General features: G+C 38.9%; 1 protein-coding gene across 1 annotated transcript; it reads right to left on the reverse strand.

Annotated features, from left to right (window-relative positions):
• Positions 1–1,641: 1,641 nt before the first annotated feature.
• On the reverse strand, positions 1,642–16,001 carry LOC113101820 (NFX1-type zinc finger-containing protein 1-like). The gene is made up of 15 exons (XM_026265681.1): positions 15,712–16,001; positions 14,769–14,848; positions 13,206–14,668; positions 12,539–12,825; positions 12,046–12,284; positions 11,739–11,861; positions 11,269–11,417; positions 10,430–10,573; positions 9,659–9,770; positions 8,638–8,900; positions 7,293–7,432; positions 6,371–6,671; positions 6,180–6,290; positions 5,152–5,247; positions 1,642–5,016 (listed from the first exon to the last, which is right to left on the reverse strand). Exons 2-15 carry the CDS (start codon positions 14,836–14,838, stop codon positions 2,563–2,565), a joined length of 5,952 nt encoding a protein of 1,983 aa, XP_026121466.1. The 5' UTR covers positions 14,839–14,848; positions 15,712–16,001; the 3' UTR covers positions 1,642–2,562.
• Between the last annotated feature and the right edge of the window lie 662 nt (positions 16,002–16,663).

Raw genomic sequence — 16,663 nt, forward strand, 5'->3', positions numbered from 1 at the left:
CTTCCAATTCTCAATTGAGCTAATCAATATAGAACTTGTATACATATGGTATATCATCAATATACATTGGGATTGAATGATAACCATATATACTAGGGTTTTCCAGCTTTTTTGTTTTACTCAGATAATATAATAAACAATATATAATCAACAAAATAACTTATTTTGTAATATTACATAAACATTTCTGTATCACAAGCAAATAAATTGTGGCAAACTAGCAATTCCATTGTCAAGTGTTTGATGCAGATAATGTATAAATGTAAAATGTTAATTTTTTGCATAATTAAAAATATGAATTTTAAATTAATTTATTTTATAATGGTTAATAACTACATTTCAATAAAACATCATAGTACAATGATATTTTTTGTTATGAGCACCTCCAATCATATTCAATATGTCCCAAATTCAACCAAAACTCTACTTTTTCTATGGTGTTCTAACATGTTTTTCTCCATATGCATACTGTGGTACTTGAACCCTAATTCCATTAGTTCTCAGGTTGGACAGCAGGAGTTACAGTAGCATGTTCTTATCTCTATGTGTGTGACACTTAAACGATCCTCTCCATTAAACACAATGATTAATTCTGACGAACTATCATGCATAGATACTCGATCCCTCCCCCAATCATGCATCAGACTCGGGTCCTGTGCTAATCTGTCCTTGAATTCAAACAGTCACATCCATAATGAGCAGATGAGTGTGAAGCCATTGAAAAACGGCCTCCTGGAAACTGTCACTTCACGCCAATTATGCATAAAGCTGCCAAAATGCTGTGTTGATCTGTGGCAACAGTAAATACTGTACAGCTAAATAAATCAATTAAATTAATTAGCAAAACAACTTTTGTCATCATCGCTCAATGATTTATAAAAAATTGCTGTCTTTTATTGTATAGCTGCTCGTGCCATTGCACAAAAGCAATAAAGCACTAGAAGATAGATTTTTACCACAATTAAGGGATGTTCTTAGACACCCATGATGCATTAAACTAATGCAAAAAAAAAGACAAGAAATTGTTGCATTTTGCTTCACTTGCTTTTTCCGGCCTATAAAATCACCGGCTGTAAATACTGTCCCTCAGAAATATGCTTAAACTCCTGCTTTCTTTTCCTTCGCATCCTGACACAACAGTTTTTGTCGTTGTTGATGCTTCTCCGCCCCACCCTGTGTTCCTGTGCAGAAAGTGCCGACTTTGCATTCAGGTTTATGTTATGACAGGACGACATTCATCACATAATGAACTGATGTAAGCTGCTGGGAAGCCTAAATGGAAGCCGTCCCAGCCTAGCCTCTGGACTCACTCTGTGATTTAGGCTGAGAGCTCAGGTAATGCTTTATTATTAGGCAGATATCAGCAGAGAATAAACCTGCTGAAGTTGACAGAGACCAGTGTGTTTCTTGATGCAGGTCAGAGTCTGAACGTACATGAGAGAAAGCACAACTTGGGTTATGGAAAGCACACATGTATACTGCTGAGAGCTGTTGATGTTACACTGCTGCCACCAAGTGAAATCAAGCCAATGAGGAGCTTTAGTATATACTTCAAACCAGAAGCATTAGCTAAAAAGGCCAAGTTGCTTTTTAGTTTAGTTTAGCTTTTAAGTTACCATCTTAAAACATGAACGACTCACATTTTCATTAAAACATGATTTTATTAAGTGCTATATTTTCTGTGAGCATATACAGTTAATAACAAGTTGTTAATGGCTAGTAATTTCACTTTGTATGTTAACAGATCTAGATGAAGCACATTTAAGTACATTAGCCATATTGACCAATCAGGATCCAGCATTCAGGACCACAACTATATAGCTATTTTATGAGACTGATTTCCATAATAAATTCTATATGTTATACAAACAACCACAAAGTGCCTATTTTATCACTGTTGTTATAATTCCAGAATGTTTTTAAAAGCTAATGAACTGAAGTGTGCAGAGCATTGCTAACTAGGTTCCACACACCAAGCATGAAATGGGAGCAAAAAAAGAGGCTTTGAGGAGTAAACAAGATGCAGATATTGTTCATTTAGCAGGCAGTAGCAACAATTTTGACTCTCAAGTCACCAATTTTTAATCTGACTTGAGCAAATCAAGTATAATCTACATGTTTGTCTATATTTTATGTTAATGGAAATTTGCTAGGAAGCTAAAATTACAGAATTGATCAAGGATCAAAAATTCAAGTGGGAGAAGCATTTCTTCAAGAGATAGACTAGTTGTGCGCAATAAAACAACAAATGTGCATCATTCCTCTAAAACAGAGAAAACATCTTTCACAAACATCTACATATCGGTCTCTTTTAAAGTATTAAGTGTATATAATGAGTTGTATGTGGGGTTATTACAGCACAATTCCCACCCAGACCTCACTAATTTTTTAAACCCTGACTACACCCGTGGTAAACGTGCATTTTGAAAGCTCTTGCTAACTGTTAAATCACAACTTGCTGCAACTATACTGCCTTACCTGATTAAAAACAGCATTTCATGATTGGTGTTAAACCAGATTAAAACCCTATCAGCAGACAGAAGACAACATTATCTAAGAATTTCATTCTTCAAAGTTTTGCAGGTCGAAGTTTGCCAAGTTGGCAGCATCTGACCAGGCAGCATGCTCTGCGCCATCCATCTCAGTCGCCACAGCATTTCCCTGAATGAGATTGTGATTAGTGCCGCCAATAGCAGCGTCGCATTCAGGGCATTTGCTTTGTTCCATTGCACCCCCACATTCACCGATTGCATACACGTGACCATTGGGACATTTGTACCAATGGCCTTTATTCAAACCGATGGCTTTGAGTATTAACTTCCTCTCTTCATCAGTGATACCCAGACCACTGCGAGGCAGTTTGGTGTCCAGGTTCGTAAACATCTGCTTGACTCTACGTTCTAGACCCTCGGAGAAAGGCAACGTGTCCTCCAGGATCTCTCTTAGTTCCTGTATCTCTGTGCTATAAACACTACTTCTGATCATTGACATACCACAGCGTACGTTGAGCTCAGCCAGGTAGGAGAGTCTCTTCAATTCACGTTCGAGATCTGCAATCTGCTGGTCTGAAAACCTCTGAGTCGGATATAAGAGGAATTTCAAGACTTCTTCAACTTTCCTAGAGAACGGCAAAACTTTGTCCAGAAGGGGAGACATGTGTTCTTCTTGCATTGCTTTCAGTTTCCCAACACTCTCCAGGCAGGTCATCAAGTTCTCGAGATGCCAAAGTTGTTGGAGTGAAAGGTCATTGGTTTTGAGCTTCTCTTTAAGTAAGTCAAAATTGTCAGGAAGATGCTTCTTTAAATTCCCCTTCCTACGCAGTTGCAAGCTAAGGACTTCCTGCTTTTCCTTGATCTCATCCGGCGGACCATTGATCTTCTCCTTGACCATCTCAATGGCTGCCAGGCTGCGGTTGATGTGAGTGCCATACCGAAGATTTCTACGAATGGGAGTGCGACACCTCGGACAATCCTTGAGTCGGATTGCCCTTTGATCCAGTTCAGCGCCTTGGTTTTCGTCAAGATTCATATACTGATCCATTCCTGTAGCCTCGAACAGGTGCTTGCAATCTTCAAGCTGAATGAAACGAGCATTCAGGTCATCTTCATTGCCGAAGAAGATCTCTGTGACCTCATCCTTATCGCAAATGCGACACTTATTGGGACAAGGGTCTCCACAGAGACCTATGCAAAGATGTCCGCAAGGCAAGGTGTTGTTACAGGGAACAGAACAAGGCGGACGGTCGCATGGTTCGTGACACAGCTTGGTACAGCTGTGGTGAGGGCACTGCCATTCGCAGGGTTCATTGCAAGGGGTGCAAGGCTGACCACAAGTCTTCATGCAGACGCTGTGGACGCAACGGTTCTCACAGCGAACCGAACATGGTGGACAATCTCTTACACAAGGCTCCCGACACCTATGAGAACACACCAGGGTTTCTTGGCATTTGTGGGTGCATGCTCTGTGCAGGCGACCTTGACAGCATCCATAGCAAGTTCCCGGGCAAGAGTGGCCACATTTCAAGGTGGTGCCACATTTAGATCTACAGTTTGGCTCTCTTTTGTGGTCTCTGGAAATGTGGCATGGTTCTTCCTGCATATGTCCACATTTCAGTTGCATTTCAACTTTTACGATGCATTGAGTGGTGCAGGTCACTCCACACGCTGTCTTGCAGGGATGGCCACATGGAAGGGTCTTTTGGCAAGGCTCTTGACAGACAAATGTTTCAGGGTCTTGGTGGCAAGGCACCTTCTGATTGTGCTTGCATGACGGAATTATCTTGTCTACACGTACCTGGCATTTACCGCATTCTTGGTGACAGCGACGTGTACATCTGTGGCCCAGCTCACAAAGCACCTTAGGGCAGTCCTTAGTGCACTTGTATTTCTTGTGCTCAGCATCGTATGGGTGGCACATACGGGTGCAGACATGGCCACAATCCAGGCGGTAATCGCAAGGCTGATCGCAACCACCTTCAGGAGCACCTTTGAAGTCATCACTGCAGGATACAAGGATCTGTTTATCCGGATGGTTCTGACAACTCAGCGTCAAAGCACGACCCACTTGTCCTTGCTCTCTCAGAGTGTGAAGGATGTTGCTCCACAGCTTAACGGAGCTGAGCATTTCCATATTTCCGATACAATACAGACCCATCTTAGCACGCGAAAGGGCAACACATACACGGTTTGATATGTTCAGGAAGCCAACTTTCCTCTGTAGATTGCTGCGCACCAGAGACAATATGATAATATCGTTCTCCTCCCCTTGATATTTGTCAACGACATGGACTTTAACTCCAGCAAACTTCTGAGAGGGCATTAGATTACGCAGACAGTAAAGCTGTCCGGTGTATGTTGTCAGAATGGTGATCTGGGAAGGCTTGTAGCCCTGGAGCAGCAAATAGCGGCAAAGCGCGACCACAAACTGCGCCTCATGAGGGTTCTGGTGGCTCCGTCCATCCTTAATCTCTTGCTCATAGTGACCATGATCCACAAAAAAGAGATTTGTCAAAAGCCCCTGTAGACCATAAGATGCAAGTGTCAGGTGTATAATAGTACATCATTTACTTTTTAGGCAAACTGTGATAAGTGTCTAGGCTTATGTAATATTATAATAAAAGATTTTGCAATTGTATTTGCTTAAATGACTTACCTTAACATTGTCATACTCAAGCACAGAAGGGTGGTTTTCCAGAGTTTCATAGATATGAGGAGTCAACAGGCGAGCGATGCTTGGCCTCATGCGATGCTAGAATTCATTGCAAAAGAAATATACAGAACAGGATTGTTATTTATGTTGCGCGATTCACTAGAAAAATTACTGACATCAATAAATATGAAATCATATGGGTTACATTTTATTTTTAATTTGTGCTCTTACCTATACTTACAGTGTTCTTTCTTGAAAGTACTACTAATAATGAGTAAATACATGGGTTAGGGGTTACACTATTTTACAGTACTTACTTATACTTACAGTGTTCTTGTCTAAGAAAGTACTGATAATATAAGGTAACCACATGGGTTATGGTTAGGGGTTACGCTTTATTTTACAGTACATGTACTTATAGTGTACTTGCCCAAGAACTGGTAGTATAAGGTGGGTTGAAGGATTGGTTGACTCTTCAAGGATTAAACATTTCCTGATAATCTACTCATCAAAGATGTTCATGTTTTTCTATCTTCAGTTGAAAAAGCAATTTTTTTTTTAGTTGAAAAGCAATTCAGGTTTTTGTGGAAAACATTTCTTGATTTTTTGGATTTGTCCAAGCTGCCGTTTCAATGAAACATCAAAGGGCTCTTTTTTGGGGGAAATGATTGTAGTTTCGCTAGATAAGACCCTAATTCCTTTGAAATTTTAACCTGCAATTTAGACCTTCAACACATTGATCCCAATTGAAGTCCACTATAAGGAGAAAATTCCTCCAAAAACCCTAATTTCCTTTCGACAGAAGAAAGAAAGCCATTTAGATCTTGGATAACATGGGGTTGAGTAAATATCAAGAAATTTGTATTAGGTTGAGGGTTAGGTTCACGGTTAGTACCAATTTTAGGGTTCAGGTCTAAGTCCTAGTTATTACCCAGTTATTTCAATTACTATAACAAGTGCATAGTATGTACATTTGGAACAGGACTGTAAAATAAAGCACTACCCTTAAATGGAAATGAACAGAAACGAACCTGGTAGTTAAGGCGCACAAATGGAAAGTTGACTCTGACAAGCCTCTCAAACATAGACACCTCCAAATTGAAATTCTTCGCAAGGTCGTACACTGTTGCACTAGGCCTCAACTGTGCAGATTAACATAGCATTAACACATTTTACAAATATTTAATGTAATTATATTTCAAATAACTGAAGGGCTTTCTACCTGTTGGTGATCTCCGATCAGTATGAGGTGTTGGCAGGCTTTGCTGAGGGTGGTGATGGTGTGCGCCTCCAACACCTCCGCCGCCTCCTCCACGATCACCAGTCTGGGCTGCAGCTCCTGCAGAGCCTGTCTGTATTTAGCCGCTCCTGTGGTGGTCATACCCACGACCAGAGCCTGTTGCAGCACACACAGATCCTCACGACGCCGGATTTCATTGAGCCTCTCCGCTGCGTCCTGATAGTCCTGCTCAGAGGCGAGGGCCTTAGTGCGAAGATCACTCCGATAGCGCAAAACCCAAAGACTGAAGGAGAAAAGAAAGATGTTAATAGCATGAATCTAATCTAGCTGGTTTATGTTTTGCATTTTGAATCTTGTTAGTTCACTGGAGTGGCATTAAGAAGTTTGTAGGTAAATGCTGCCATCTAGTGGAGGGAATGTGTGTGTGTGTGTGTGTGTGTGCAGGTTAGGGGTAGGGTTAGGTTTAGGTGTAGGGTTGGTGTAGGGCCATAGAATATACAGTTTGTACAGTATAAAAACCATTACGCCTATGGGATGAACCCACTTTTCACAAAAAACAAACGTCTGTGTGTGTGTGTGTGTGTGTGTGTGGGCATGTTTTTGTGACATATCAGGACACAACTCTGTATAATGACATGGGTATGACACAGGTATTACAAGGAGAGGGTGACTTATGAGGACATAACCCATGTCCCCATTTTTCAAAACACTTATAAATCATACAGAATGAGTTTTTTTGAGAAAGTAAAAATGCACAAAGTTTCCTGTGAGGGTTAGGGTTAGGTGTAGGGTTGGTGAAGGGCGATAGAATATACAGTTTCTACATTATAAAAACCATTACACCTATGGGATGTCCCCAATTTTCACTAAAACAAACGTGTGTGTGTGTGTGTGTGTGTCTTACCGATACAGTCTCCATCTGTCTTTCAGACTGAGGATCCACACATTGCTGATTTGTGTTTCTTCTTCCTCACTCATAGCTGAAGTCTTCCTCAGCTCTTTTTTAGCCATATGCTTCATTTTTCTTTTCTGGTGGCCTTGAATCTAAGCACACATCAGCAGAACAGTAGCACTGAGCTCCTCACAACAACACACACACGGTGCACAGCAATGCCTTACAATCAATATGAAATGACAGCGTAACATATTTTCAAGTAAAAATATTTTTCTGTGCTGTAAATTTAGTATTTTCACATAATGACATAAAATATAAATAAATGAGAGCTGTATTGCATTTTTTTTCTCATATTTTTGTTTTCGCTCCTTTTCTAATGTCCTGTTGCAAATAAAGTCTTTACTGCAGCAATCCTGTGTCTGTATTTATTTATTTTTTTATATAAACTGTACATTTTATAAAGCTACTCTGAGATGGTCATTCATTTTTTGTATTGAATTTCTGCAGCAAAAGAAACAAAATGCATGCATTTACTAAACCTAACAAAACAAAAATGTAGAGAGGCTTCAACACAGGCCTGACACATAAAATAATGCAGTTTCTGTAATTTTAGCTGATGATAGTCTTTTTTTTTTTTTTGTCATTGTGTTATGATTGACTAAATGTTCCTGTTGGAAGAGAACAGTGTTTTGAATAATTATTCGATTTTGAAACATGTTTGCAGTGTTTTGTTAGACATAGTGTATTGTGTTAGTTTATTATTGTATTTTGAAAATTAGTTTTGGGGTTTAGTTTACAATGTGTGATTTTGAGCATGAAATTAACCTTTTTGCCAATTGTGTGTTTTAAGTGTGTTGGTGCGTTAAGAGTTAAGGAAACTTGGTAAATGTATTTAAAAAACTGTTATAGCGATTGTAAAAAAAACTGTAAAAAGTTCATACTCTATTTAAATATAAATACAATGTCATATTTTTTTTATTTAAAATTTAAAAAAAATTCTGAGACCTACATCCAAAGATCAATTGTAACATTCATTTTTAAATCAATTGAAATTCTTTAAAAAAATGCTTAATTGGCGTTTACCATCTTCAGTTTGTTATAAATAGTCCTGCGCTGGTACAAATGCTTTTTGCAATTAGTTCCATGTCATCTCAGTTAATATAATCTCCTCAAAAGTTTACCTAATATTAGTTATTATAAATAATATAATTTAAATTGGATATTTAATTAAATGTAAAATTATTGTCTATATATATATATATATATATATATATGATTTCACTCAAGTATATACAAGTTTATTAATATTTTTCAATCCAGTATAAATGGTTAAATAATGCATGAATTCTCATACCTCCCATTCCTCCTCTTCAGTCTGATTCTGAGCCTGATCCTGGGTCTGGGCTGGTTCTTGTGGTTCAGCATCATTCAGGTTCATAGCCAGCATCAGCTCAGCCATGTCAGCGATGTTTTTCTCTTCTCGTCTCAGCTTTTTCCAGTCTTTATCCCCGTCCTCCGCATCCACCACAATCCTCTCGGCCTGGATCAGATCCGCCTCTTCATCGATATCGATCAGTTTCTCATCCTCCAGCTGTGCCCCGTCTTCATCTGCCACCTCTGAGAAAGGATTGCGATGCTGAATTTGCCATTTATTCTTCTGGCATACGTTCATTGTTCAGATTCGTGATGTAAGCCTTTGTATTAACCTTGAAAAACCACCTTTTCAGCTTGCACAAAACTTAAGAAAATGTATTGTTTGCTTAAAATCAGCATATCGTGACAGATGACCAGCACATTTGGGCTTTATCAACATGAAGAAATAAATTTATGCATTTAGCAGATGCTTTTATCCAAAGTAACTTATATTGCATTCAGGCTAAAAATTTTCTACAATCATGTGTTCCCTGAGATTCGAACCCCCAACCTTGCGCTTGTCAACACAATGCGTCACCAGTTGAGCTACAGGAACACTATAAATGATGTGCTTGGTCATGAAAACTGATCACAAGTGGAGACACAGATAGACTAGGCCTAAACCAGCAGGAGGTCTAGATTAGCAACAGAAAATAATATATTACTATCACTGCATTAATGCAAATAACTAAGTAATGCACAATTATTTGTCTTATAAATAGTTTGGCAGTTGTTGCATTAATTAATAAATGATAAAACACTACTAATCTCAGTGGTGAGAGAAAATCACTGTGCTTTAACAAGAATGAAGGAATTCCCATAAAACATCCATTCCTTTCTTTAATGAGCATGCACTGAAAGAACCCAACTTTAATGATGCTGTGGAGTATTTTTCAATCCACAGTTTATTTTACCACATACAGAGCATAAAATTGAATATTGTTAGTCTATTAGTCTCTCACCCGCTCCATCTGTTGGTTGTGGCCCCTGCAAAAACCCAGAGAATCCGATGCCGAGCCACTCCGCTATCATTGAAGGCTTCTTTTTCCCCACACTCTCGAATCCATCCAACACCTAACACAGAAGGAACGAACAATGTGCAAATACTTAACATCAAAGGAAAGCTTATTTTTTTTCAAAAGAGTGACCATTATGACTGGTTTTGTGCTCCAGGATCACATGTAATCTGATATAGTGTGAATATGGAGGAAAAACAGCAGTTTTATTCGGAGGCCCAAACTGAGCAAAAATTTTAAACTTAAAAACACGCGAAGCCACAGCTGAATTACACTTAAATAACTAGAAACCAAAAACAGTATAAACTACTAATTAGACAACAGAAGGCATGGAGTTGATTGTGAGCAGCAGGTTTTGTGTAACAGGTTTTACAGCCAAGTAAAAAGCCTTAGAAATTCGCACATCATATACGGTTACAGTAGATTTATAGGTCTGAAATTCACAGCTGCTGAAAGCCAAATGCAGTCTCATTGGAAATTGCAACATAATTCACTTTTTAAAGAATGATTGTCTGATTATAACTGACAAAAGTGAATCAAATCAAACAACATTTTAGCTTGTGCCATTATGTAGCTCAGGTGTTCAGAGTAAAAGATTATAATGCAAAATATAGCTTCATCGTGATCTGTATACACTACACTGTGGCAAAGCCTTTCAGTGTGTGTGTGTGTGTGTGTGTGTGTGTGTGTGTGTGTGTGTGTGTGTGTGGCACTCACTGGCTGTAGACACAGACTGTCCCAGTGCTGAGGAGAGATGTATTTCTCCAGGAAGTCTTCTTTAAGGACGCCACGCAAGCTGCACTCGAGCTGCACGGACTGTCTCCTTAAGAGCTCCTGCGACGCCTCCATCTGTGTATAGATCTGTGCACATACAGCACATTAAAACATAACTGCCATATAACTGTTCTCACAACTTCCAATTTTACAAGAATGATTTACTAATAAAAACATGCACATAGCATAATCACACCTTGCATCTAATTGTTCTATTAAACATTACATTAATTAGATATTTAATGTTTTTTAGGAACAGTTTAAAAAACAAACAGATACAAAAAGAATTAAACTTTTTTTTATTCAAAACTTGAGGGTTATTATGGTTAACTAAAACTAAAATTATTATTAATAATAATAACAATAATAAAACTCCATCACTTGAAATAAAGCAACTGCTAAATTAATTAATAAAAAATATAAAGACACTTACTTATTTTATTTCAGCTATGTGCCAAGAAAACATTTATCCTTTTCTTTTAGTTTTAACAAAGTACTAAAATAACTTACATTTTAAAATAGATAAAAAAAATCAAAATGACAAAACACAAATGTACAAAAACTTCAAATAAAGTTAAAATGAAAAAAAAAAAAAAAGTATAAAATATTAATAAAAACTATAATAGTATATCAATAATGCTAAAATAACACTTGTTACAAAAATATTTTATATAAATAAAAATTATACAAAAATAACAATAAAAAAATAAAAAAATAAAAATAAATTAAATAAAATAAAAGTCATAATGAAATCTGAGTTATGTCTTTAATAGAGGGCTCACATCATGATGGGCTCTCCTCAGGTGCTGTGGCAAATTTTTGCGGAAGTTTGATGCCCTGGTCAGCTCCCTCAGACCGAAGGGCTTTAGAGTTTCACTGTTACTTCGTCCTCCAACTCTTACTATGCCCTCTTTTAAAAATCCATGGATGCCTGGGACAAAGGTTATGAAATATCTCATTATTTCATACATGAAGCTGTAGAGTTGTATTTTACCGGAGTACAATAAACTCTCTGGAGAAGCCATAAAGCTCAAAGTCCCTCAAATGCTAAAAAGAAAATCTCTTCTGAGACACGACATGTGTAATAACTGGTTAATTTTTATTATAAGCAAGAACTCGGAAGTAGGAGTCATCTCTATTTGCCTTGCATTTTATCTTATCATTGGCTCTTAGAAACAACTGAGAGATCTCATTTGTGCTTAAGCAACAAGGTTTTATAAATACCACACAGATATAGATATTAGCACCGTACCTTCCAGAAACTGGTCAAGGGCATGATTGGTATAGCAGACCACCAGCATAGGACAACCATTGGACCAGGCCTCATGGTTCTCTAGCAAAGCCCGAGCGATCTTCAGGCCTACATACGTCTTCCCTGCAAAGAGTAAAACAAACAGGATTCTCAAATGTACAGTTTAGAAAAAGAGCAATCTAGCATAACAAAACCAGATATCTTTGCATTCCAGAAACAGGTTGCATCCATTTTTGTGCATATTTGCAAACTCGGTCTCGAGAGTATTATATAGGTTCACAGCAACCTCTAGTCACAGATTAGTCACCTGTTCCTGGTGGTCCCTGTATGATGGCCAGTTCATTGGTTAAGGCAAGTTTAAGTGCTTCAAGTTGGCTTTCATCAAGACCCATTTTTTCCTCATCTGGCCAGGCATGTGGGGTCAAGGGGTTAAAGGGTGGAATCTTCTCCTTTCCTTCTGCCATGATGCTAGACAGATCATATGACCTTCCCTCCACCTGAAGGTAAGCTGGAGGATCTACATCTGTGTTGCAATCCACTATGTACCTAAAACAACAAAAATGTGCGATGTGGTGTTTACCAAATTAAACAGGACTATTATTATTATTGTTCAGACCTGGAACTGATGATACAAAACCTTGGCAGTGAGTACTTTTGACTTAATACCACCTAGGATCGTCTAGAATAACAAAGCAACCACAAAACACTCTAAAAAACCATTTAAAATCATTTACTTTATTCAGATAGCAATGCTCTAGAAACCCGCCAAGACTCTCATTTACTATTACAATTATGCATACCTTTGAAAAGGAACATCATTCTCGTTTTGCTCCTTAAGACCTTCTAGGACATATCGGTAGGCCTCAAAGTAAGCCGTAGTCTCAACCATCAGGAAGGAGTCCGAGGGCTGAACACTGGCCAACCTGGCCCTGCTGTCAGAAGAAAAACAGAGATGCACCTGTCCCTGCTTCAGTAGCTTTGGATCCCGATCGGTAACGGTGGCGAACAGGAAAGTTTCGAAGTTGTCCATGGAGAGACAGACAAGAGATCCGTAAAGCAAACGTTTGGAATTTTCCCACCGGACAAACTGTAAGAGAATATACAATGAAATAAACTTAAAGAATGAGGCAGGGGTGCACAATATAATCCGAATCAGCCAATAATTGCTTAAAATGAAAATATCGGCATTGGCCGATATTCCTTGCCGATAAGACTAATAACTCACATATAATTTCACAGATTTATTCATTAATGTGTAATATATAATTTCTGCACAGAAGAGACTTGGTGTTGTTTCAAAACAAAAGCAAATAAATTGGTATCGCCATTGCTACTAGCCAAAATTACTTTAAAAAAATATCGGATATCTGCAAAATCTTTCCAAACTGTGTATCCCTAGTAGGTGGACATGTTTGGGAGCTATAGAGTACATGGAGTTATCTCGGAAAACTTGTAATTTGTGATTACCTCAAGAAGCCGTGAGTTAAACTGTACTTTGTAGGCAATTCCCGTTGATGTGCAGAGTGGCAAAATCAATCGGGTGTCATGGTAGACTCTGATGTCATCGAAACGCCTCTTTTTCATTGGTATTCCATCGACTGTCTCACTGTGCTGGACCCTCAGGAGCTCCCTGACTCCATCTCTCAGCGGCCTCACGAAATCTTCACGCAGAAGTCGGAAGTGTGTGTCTAGATAAATGCGAGCATTAGGGAAGCTTTGAGACATTATGTTGGGTCTCAGGAATGGCTTCTGGTCTAGGTGGAACTCCTCAATGGTTGGATAGATGCTCATTGTCCTGAAGTCTTCTTCCCCAGGTGGGGCATCCTCGTCGGGTGCCAGGAAAGAGTAGTTATCTGACCGCAAGGTGCCTTCCCTTGATTTCTCTTGGAGATGGTCCACCAAACCCTGCACCTTCTCTAAGTCTTCATCAGTATTGTGGAGAATATCCACCCCAGACGCACGCAACTGGTTGACGGTGCGTTTCAAAAGAGCCACCAACATGGAAACTGACTGGATAGAGCTGTGAGGAAACATGTTGACAACTTCGGAGAGAAGGCTGATGATGTTGCTCAGATGTTGGGGATACTGCTGCCTTCGAGCTTGCACGTTGTCCGACATCATTCCATTCACATGATATGGCAGACCGTATTGGAAAAACGGAGAGTCCTTAACGATGCCAGCTAAGTGCAGTACGATCTTGCGGTCAATTCGAGACTCGAAGGCCTTGCAGAGAACTTGACAAACCAGCTGCACCAGGTCGCTTCTCATCATATTGTCATCAAGCAGATTCTTGAGCCCGGTGCTAGATGAAAGGGTGATGGCCACCTCGGATGCGTCTTTCTCCAGTAGGCTTTCAAGCGTTTTATACCCCAGTTTGCGTACTTCAGGGGTGCCGTCTCTTCCTCTTCCTCTTCCTCTCCCATTTCCCCCTGTACCTCTCTGAGCTTCTACTCTTCCTCTTTGAGGTTCTTCACCTTGTGGCCCAACTCTTCCATCAGTCATACTTCCACTGGCTTGTTGGTGACCCGTGTTTTCAGGATGGCAAGGAGCTGGAAGTAAATAATTTACATAATGTTGATACATGAGTCCTTGAACAGGTCTCCCAAACCCTCGAGAGTGCAAAGATGAATTAGTTAGGCCTCCTCTTATCACAGGGCGGTGGGTGTTGTTCCCACTTGGCTTTTCTTGATGATGGTGCTGGTTATCTCTTCTCCGCTGTCCTTGTCCCCTCCCGTCTCCTCCTCCCCCTTGAACTTTTTCAACTGGCCGTCGTTCCCTTTGGCTATTTGTACTTCCACTGGCTTGTTGGTGACCTCGACCCCTTCCTTCTCCTCCTCCTCTTCCTCTTCCTCCTCCTCTTCCTCCTTCTCCACCTCTTCTGCTTTGACTGGGAGACCTGCTTGCTTGTCTTCGACCAGGCACAGAGCCATCTGTTGAAAAAAAAAATAGATATTGGGGTGTATAAGTAATAAGAATACATACTGAGTGACCAAGTAAAATAAGGCAATGCAAAGTAGTATAAACCTATACCTCTTCTTTGAGGGGCACTGGAGCCTCCTCTTCCTCTGTGCTGTCCTCCTCCTCCACTTGGATTTACCATTCTAATATATCTGCAGAGCGATTATACCAAAGACATATCATAGAAAATAATGAATCTCTGTAGATATCTGCTATACCTTCACTCCCCTCTATGTGGACATCTCTCTGGTTTAAACCCTGGATATAATGCAATGACTTTCACACATTTTAGTTTTTTCTCAGTCACTTAAATACATTTCTTGAATCATCCTTAACATTTGCAAAAAAAAGTAAGTAACATTGCAAACATGCAAGCAAACTTTCATAAAATGCCTGTAACTTCAAAGTACTTCATTTTGTCTTAGAAAAGTAAATATTGTCAATTAACCTACTTTCATACACGATTAGTCTTCTAAGTCAAATTGAGCTGCTACCTGAACCGGACACATTATTGAATTACTGATTGTGTGAAATTTCAGTTTCATTTCTCGTTAAACGACAATGTCAAATCAACACCGATTAGACAACAATATATGCGCACGCGCGCGCGCACACACACACGTATGTATGTGTGTACAGGCTATGTGTTTGTGTCTGCGTATAACATTCATATACGATTAAACGTTTTTATATTATTTTTTCCAAATGATCTATTACTGTTAATATATATATATATATATAGCACTGTAAGTCGCTTTGGATAAACGCGTCTGCTAAATGAATAAATTATTTTTAATTGTAATTTTTTTTTAATTTAATATATAGTGAAATTAGAATATTATTCGCGTTATCTCTTTTAAAAATGTATTTAATAATTAAATGACTCGGTAAAAAAAATTCAACCCCACAACTGTTTCTATTTGAGACCGGTTAAACCAGCAGCGGCAAATGAAAACAAATATAAATAATAATGTAAACAAAGCGATCCTTATTTAATATGATCTTCAGCACTCACCTGTTTACGGTTTCTTCAGTAACAGTGCGTCTTCATCTCCTCGGTGGCTTTAAATAGCGAACGTTACCGGTTTAGTTTCGTTTATCTCTTCTGTGGGTGGACCGTCAGCCGGTTTCGATGAGTCAGAACCGAAAGTGATGAACGGAAAAAACAAGACTCGGTTGCCGTGGAGAGATGTACAGACATGCGCAGTAGGAGACCGGGGCAAGTTGTCACAATCGATGTATCCCAATATTGCGGATTTGAGTCCAAAGTTCAAAAGAACACCCAGACAGAGTGCATTGGTCACATCAGTCAACAGAATACATTTAAATCAAAATTAATTAAAATTATTATAATATTAGGTTTTTGTCAGTATTATAGAGTGATTCTAGTTTGCCAAGAATGCATAACTTGAAAATCATCAAAGTAAACAACAACCTAAGTTTAGTGTTGAATTAATTAATAGTTTGCAAACACAATCTTTTTAGATCTTTTAGTATCTTTAGGAAGGTGTTTATGTGAAATCACCTGCTGGAGACAAAACTGAAACCTACCTGATAAAATCTTGTGTTTTGAATGCAAAGCATTGAGGTAGATGCAAAACAAATGCAAGCCTGGGTAACAGTGTGGCTGAGGTTGCAAGACCGGTGAAGACCTGTTGTTCAACGACACTACATCTCACTTGGCAGAGCAAAGGGTGCAAAACTCATGCAAACATGACATGCTGCATTTAAAGATTGACTGTGGAGAGACTAGCTGATATACAAGAGAATAAAAGGATGCATAGCACGACTTACTGAGAAACACAGGTCCTGATTTTAAATGGAGTCAGCTGTTCTCAACCTCATGTCTGTTTGATCAACTAGCAAACAGTGGAACTCCATATGATATTTACATGCATGTAGTTCTCTCTGCATGCACTTATAAGCATCACCTCCATTTTTAACACAGTAAATAATTAAATAGCATG

Source organism: Carassius auratus, chromosome 6, assembly GCF_003368295.1.
Source record: "Carassius auratus strain Wakin chromosome 6, ASM336829v1, whole genome shotgun sequence".
Classification (NCBI taxonomy): domain Eukaryota; kingdom Metazoa; phylum Chordata; class Actinopteri; order Cypriniformes; family Cyprinidae; genus Carassius; species Carassius auratus.

What these genes read in the sequence shown, in the direction of transcription:
- LOC113101820 (XM_026265681.1), bottom strand. Translation starts at nt 14,838, where the DNA reads ATGGTAAATCCAAGTGGAGGAGGAGGACAGCACAGAGGAAGAGGAGGC. An exon ending in ACAGTCTGTGTCTACAGCCA is followed by an intron (nt 9,771 to 10,429) that starts GTGAGTGCCACA and finishes CTTCTGTGTTAG; the next exon opens with GTGTTGGATGGATTCGAGAG. An exon ending in TGATCGGAGATCACCAACAG is followed by an intron (nt 6,291 to 6,370) that starts GTAGAAAGCCCT and finishes TAATCTGCACAG; the next exon opens with TTGAGGCCTAGTGCAACAGT.